The sequence below is a fragment of the Echinops telfairi genome, unplaced genomic scaffold (genome assembly GCF_000313985.2).
Source record: "Echinops telfairi isolate 266 unplaced genomic scaffold, ASM31398v2 ScPeMD7_11;HRSCAF=52, whole genome shotgun sequence".
NCBI lineage: Eukaryota > Metazoa > Chordata > Mammalia > Afrosoricida > Tenrecidae > Echinops > Echinops telfairi.
In genome coordinates this window covers 622,407-628,859 of record NW_022103908.1, presented here as the reverse complement: position 1 = coordinate 628,859, position 6,453 = coordinate 622,407, and the positions used below count along the sequence as shown (strand labels likewise).

The window sequence follows — 6,453 nt, the reverse complement described above, 5'->3', positions numbered from 1 at the left end:
GGGGGGGGGTGTCACTGCCGTAAACACATCTATCACACAAATTTTGCCCATTCAACTTCTTACAAGTATATAGCTCATTGGCAGCAATTATAAAAATCAGCTGTGCTGATTTTTCATTTTTAATGAATGTGATTTAGTTCCATCACAATTAACCCACTCCTCTTCCCTGTGCCCCAGTTAACCACCAGCAAACTATCTTTCTATTTTTAATATTTTATGTATTTATTTATCATCTCGACATCCACTTTTCCTGATTTAAATCATGAAATATCCCCTCGGTCTGTTTGAACGACTGATTCTTGAGCACAGTTCAGTAGGCTGGGATGCCTGTTCTTTACTATGTTATCCATACTTGGTAAAGATCCACAGAATCCAATGCCTTGAGTAGTCAATAAAAACCAGGGAACCATCTAATTCTCTGCTCTCGGCCACGACCCAACTGACACCAGCAGTGGTACCTCTTACTCCACATCCTTTTCCATGTCAGCCTGCAGGTGGGGCAGTTCCTTATTGATGTACCACAATGTCCATGCACTGTGTTTTTAATCCTCCTCAGCAAACTCTGGATCGTGTCATATTGATAATGTTATAATGATGCAAACTTCATGTATGGGCGTCTTTTCTTGCCTTTTTACATAGGTGAGGTCAAGATATCATTGTCCTTTTCTGATTGACCGATTTCGCTCGGCATAATGCCTTCCAGCCCCAACCATGGTAGCATGCAGCAAGACTTCATGTCTCCTGCCGGCTGATTAGGGGGGCACATTCTGTTACCCATTCATCTGCTGCGGTGCGTGTATTGTTTCCACTTTTAGGCTGCTGTGAGCAGGGCTGCACAGAACCAAGATGTCCAAGATCTCTCTGCATCGCTGCTTTTGAGTCTGTGGGGCACGCGGGGCGGATGGTAGGTCTACCTCTGGTTGTAGTTTTGAGGCACTGCCACCGTGCGTCTCCGGCAATGGGTAGGGTGCGTTTGCTTTCGACCGCCATTAATCAGAGCAACAATTTACTATTGACTGAGTGTACACAACCTGCCAAATCTGGTCCAACGGGTTCTATGTATCTGATACCCACATTGTCCACGAGGTAGGGATGAAATCCCATTAGGCAGATCAAGACACTGGAATAAGGTCAAGGTCACCAAGCTCAGCGTTCACGAAGGCCCAAGATCCACTGGAATGCCACAAGTGAGTGACAGTTTGCTAAGCTTGTAAGCCTCTGGGGGCTTATGGTGGTAGGCGGAGCCTGGAGCTGCTAAATGCCTCCCCACATTTATCCCAGGATTCTACACAGATATCGTTTTCAATGTGTTTGAAGACATAAAAACATAGAGCAACATAAATGTTGCTAATAAATACATTTTAAAGAAGTTATTTTCTTAGGGTTAATCCCCCCCTTCTTTTTTGTATTTTATATTGAAACCCAAACATGTGGGACGTTAAAAACGATGGAGCATATCCGTTTCCGTCCCATCCCCACTGCCATCAGGTGAATTCCAAGCTACAGCGGCACCCTGGTTAGCAGCCAATGCCTAAGCTAAGGTGCCACCAGGCTCCTCGTTTCAGTGTGGTTAGGTGCGGTCTGTTCCACTTCACAGAATCAAATATTAGTGTCTGGAAGTGGGTATCATTTATAAAATGTCATTCATTCGTCACAGTGAACAGCCACCACATGCTAGACACTGTACTAGGCACAGAGGAAAAACATAGCTGAGAGTCTATAATATTACACAGACACACACGAATACAATGGCCTCCTGCTTACGTGCAGGGTTGGTGAGCACCAAGTGCTCTCTGGAGAGAGCTGAGGCTGCCTGCTCCCTTGCCCACACCCTGTCTGAGGGCACTGTGAGTCGGCACCGACTCCGTGGCGGTCGAGTACCTCTATGGAGGGAGCCTTGTGATGCTGTGGTTGAGGCCTGGCTGCTAACCGAAATGTCAGTGGTTCAGACCCACCATTTGCTCCATGAAGAAGGATGAGGCCGTCTGCTCCTGGAAAGATCCTGGCCGGGGGTCACTATAGGGACTGGAAACAACAGCAACAAGTCCTTCTGTTTGTGCCCGGAAGGAGCCATGGTTCCAGCACTGCTCCGCACACTGCAACGTGCACAGGCACGAGCGAGAGGACTAGTCAGGACAGCGGCTCTGGGCCCCACCACGGTATTCCGATTCAGCAGGTATGGGGTAGGACTCAAGGCTGTGCGGTTCTAACGTGTTCCAAGGTGATGGCGACGTGCCCTCGGAGGACCACAGCTGATGACATGGGCTGGGGCTGCTATGTAACCCTCAGAACCAACTCGGTGGCCCCTCACAACCACCACCTCACAGGGCAGGTCTGATTATTCCTAGTTCACAGAATTTTTAAAACGGCTGGTCAAACTGTTCAGGCCAATGCTTTGGAACACGTAAAGCTGGTAAGACTTCCCCAGAAGGCTTATTACAAGTGTGGATTCCTAAGTGGCAAGTTTGGGATGGGGCTGGAGACTGCCCTTTAGCCAAGGTCCCCATGAGACTGATGTGGCATCTCAAGTTGGCACGAGTCCTGGGCGAAGCACGACATCAAGTCTCCACAGTCATCCAGTGGCAGCAGGCCTTTAATGAACGAGGAAATGATAACTGTCCAAAGCCCGACACAGGCGATTTGGTCTTCTTATGACACTGCTAGTGGCTATCACACCAAGCACTTAAGAGCTAAAATGGAACAACCAACTGTACAACCAGTATTCTCCTAATTGGTTCACTGGAACCTTATTATGACATAGCGTTCTAACACTACTGATAAAAATAGCTCTAAATGATCTTACACCTGTAAGTTAAATCGCTCATGTTAAAGGTTGCATTATAAGAGAAAAGAGAAAGAATCTCACAGATATAATATAATCCTGACTTTATCTTTCCAAGACACAATACCACAGAGTCATCTGTATGTGTTACAAACAAATCCTGGGCAGGAAATAAGCTCGTAATAATAAAAGTCTACTTCCCGTGTGAGCTCATATCCACTGACAGCATCTCAGCACTTCGAACATAATGCATCCCAAGCTACATTCCAGAACACGCCTCCCTGACAGCCTCCATTCTTCATCCTCCTGAATCGGACCAAAGAACTCTAGCGGAGCTGTGGTTTAATGTTGGGCAATTAACTGCAAGGTCAGAGGTTCTTCTTCCATGTGGGCTTTGTTGCTTCTCAGCTAGATGGCTACTTTTTGACCTTGAAGCTATTAAGGCCCCAGACGCTATATCTTTTGATAGCTGGGCACCATCAGCTTTCTTCACCACCTTTGTTTATGCACACATTTGTCTTCAGTGATCATATTGGGAGGGTGGGCACACAATGATATGCTTTTTTTGTTCTTTTATGCTTGGTGCCTGATCCCTTCGACACCTCGCAATCACACAGCCTGGTGTGCTTCTTCCATGTGGGCTTTGTTGCTTCTGAGCCAGATGGCCGCTTGTTTACCTTCAAATCTTTAATACCCTAGACCAGGTGTCCTCAAAACTACAGCCTGCGGGCCACATGCGGGCCCGCTGAGGACGTTTATCCAGCCCGCCAGTTTTTTACTTCAAAATAAGATATGTGTAGTGTGCATAGGAATTTGTTCATAGTTGTTTTTTTTTAAACTATAGTCCGGCCCTCCAACGGGTCTGAGGGACAGTGAACTGGCCCCCCTTTTAAAATGTTTGAGGACCCCTGCCGTAGACGCTCTATCTTTTGATAGCCAGGCTCCATCAGCTTTCTTCACCACATTTGCTTATGGACCCATTTGTCTTCAGTGATCGTGTCGGGAAGGTGAGCCAATTTAATAGAACAAAGTGTTCTTGCATTGAGGGAGTACTTGAGGGGAGGCCCAATGAGGTCAGAGGTTCTAACCCACCAGCTGCTCCATGGAAGAGAAGGTGTCTGCTCTTAGAAAGATTTATACCCTCAAGAGCCCTGTATGGGATCACTAGGAATCAGAATCAACTCAATGGCAATCCATGACCATGCATATTCTATATTTTAAAAACTCTAGGCATGTTTAATCCCACCCACCACCCAAGCCTTTTCTTTTTCACCTGTTTCCATTAATGATCCCCTGATCGGCTGCGGCACGCAGTTGAAATCTTTGCCCTCTCTGACCACGCTATCATTATCTCACCACACATCATATGAAATCAATTCTTCCGTGCGATTTTCCTTCTCATCCCCACTGAGACCACCCTGCTTCGAGGCCGTGCTAAGCCCAACTGGCCTCAACCAGTACTTGCAGCAAAATCACGGTTTCATCATCAGGAGACTTCTCAGCGGCTGAAGAGGGCTGAGGATGCAATAACTTCCCTTGCCTGGCTACCTCCAACCTGGGGTCACTTGTCATGTGTGATCAGACTTCTCTTCCTTCCAGAAAAGATTCCTCTAACCTTTCCTACAATGGTCGCCGTCGGGTGTCCATTGGTGGGTTCTGATTCACAGCGATCCTGCGTACAACAGAAGGAAACCCCGCCCTCTCTGGGCCATTCTCACAGTCGTTCCTAAGCTTCAGCCCACTGTTCCAGCCACAATGTCAACCAATCTCACTGAGCCTCTTTCCCTTTTCTGATAACTCTGCAAGCATGCTGTCCTTCTCCAGGGACTGACCCTTCTCGATAACCTGTCCAAAGTAGGGGAGACTGCATCCCCACATCCAGCATGGTGGGTGCCTCTGTACTCCCACAGCAATCGCCTATGGAACGAATGAAGAGTACGCTGCACCCTGCTACCCTCGCACAGAGCTTTGCTGCACTGTGTTGTCAGTGCTATCCAGGCAGCTCTGACTCAGTGACCCTGCTACACGCAACTGAAGGAAACAGTGCCTGGTCCCCCACCTTACTCAACTGCCACAGGTGAGCCCAGTGGCTGCAGGCACGGCGTCACTTGATCTTGTTGAGGGTCTTCATCTTTTTTTCCACTGACCCTCCACCTAGCAGCCTGTCCTTCTGCAGAGTGAGTTTCTCCTGATAGCAAATCCGAAGAACCTGGGATGGAGTCTCATTACCCTCACTTCTAAGGAAGCTTCTCACTCGACTTCCTCCCTGACAAGTTGATGTGTTGTCCTGGCAGTCATGGTACTCCTTTCAATGTTCTTTGACAATATCATCATTCAAATGCATCAACTTCTGTGGTCTGCCTTATTGAGTGTCCAGCCATATCAGCATTTACTCAAAATGTAAAAGAAAAAAAAACAAAAAAACCCAGACTTAAACCAAACCCATTGCCCCCCCAATGGATCCCAAGTCATAGCAATCCTATGCAGGGTTTCCAGACGAATCTTTATGGCACACTGCCTCATCTTTCTCCCAGTGTGGCTGGCGGGTGGGTTTGAACGATCGACCTTTCGGTTAGCAGCCCAATGGGTTACCCGCCGCGCCACCGGGGACAAATAACATTGGCAATAATAATAGCTTCAAAACAAAACCTTCAGTTTGGGAGCCTGGATAAACCAGGAAGACGATGATACACGACGTGCGGATCTGGGCAACAGATCTGGAATGTCATCGTACCCAACCTCGGGAAAATCATTTTATTTCTGGGATTTCTCCCCCCTCCTATTTACTGCAAGGTCTCTCTGCTCGCGCGCACGCCAGGAAGCAGGGGGTCGTGTAGACATTACTGGGCGGGCAAGGGCGAGGGTTTGCCCGTGCCCTGCGGGGCCCACAGGCCGACATGCGTTACCTGAACGTTCCGGGCGACGCAGCAAGTGGCAGCGCCGCCGCCGCCGCCCCCCGCGCGCGCCCAGAAGACAGAGGGAGGCGGGAGAGCGGGGCACGCGGCGCGAGGGCCGAGAGCCGCGGAAGCACCGCCGCCATGCTCCTCGCTCTCCGAAGGCAGGGCCCAGCGCGTCCCTCTGCGAAACACGCCCCGCGCGCTCTTCCGCCCCGTCCCGGGCGTTCCTCCTCTTGATGTTCCGGCGGACAACGCGGCCCGGAACCTTCGTTCCGGCGTCGTCGCGTTCCGGGACGCTGCCCAGAGCCTCAGGCCGCCCCGCCCCGCCCCGCCCTCCGCGGGCCGCCTGCCAGGCTCGAACCCGTGTCCGTGCTCAGCGAGTTTTCGTCGGTCGGAGAAGGGTGGCCAGCTGTGAGCCCAGTAAGATGCGGCGGAGAACTGGGCGCTTTGAGCGTTTGGGGAAGAGAAGTCCCAGCCCCCCAAGAAATAAAATTGCCTACCATAGGGCATGCTGCCCAAGACATTCGTTTTTCTTTTCTTTTCAGTGTCCGCGCTGATGCACGAAGCATGAGGCATAAACAGTATGTTTACGTTTTCAAAACTATATATATATTATATATTATATATATAAAGACGGTCTATCTATTATCTACCTATCTATCTATCTATCTATCTATCTATCTATCTATCTATCTATCTATCTAATCTATCTATCTATCTATCATCTATCCTATGTATGTCAGAGATAAACTGGGCTGTCTCCTGCCCCTTGTG

General features: G+C 49.2%; 1 protein-coding gene across 1 annotated transcript in view; it reads right to left on the bottom strand.

Moving 5' to 3' along the window:
- MRPS31 (mitochondrial ribosomal protein S31) overlaps positions 1-5,822 on the bottom strand; it is a 29,349-nt gene extending 23,527 nt beyond the window's left edge. Inside the window, exon 1 of the mRNA XM_013006882.2 lies at positions 5,689-5,822. Within this exon, the coding sequence (XP_012862336.1) occupies positions 5,689-5,822 (134 nt within the window). The remainder of the gene's footprint in view (positions 1-5,688) is intronic.
- Positions 5,823-6,453: the final 631 nt, after the last annotated feature.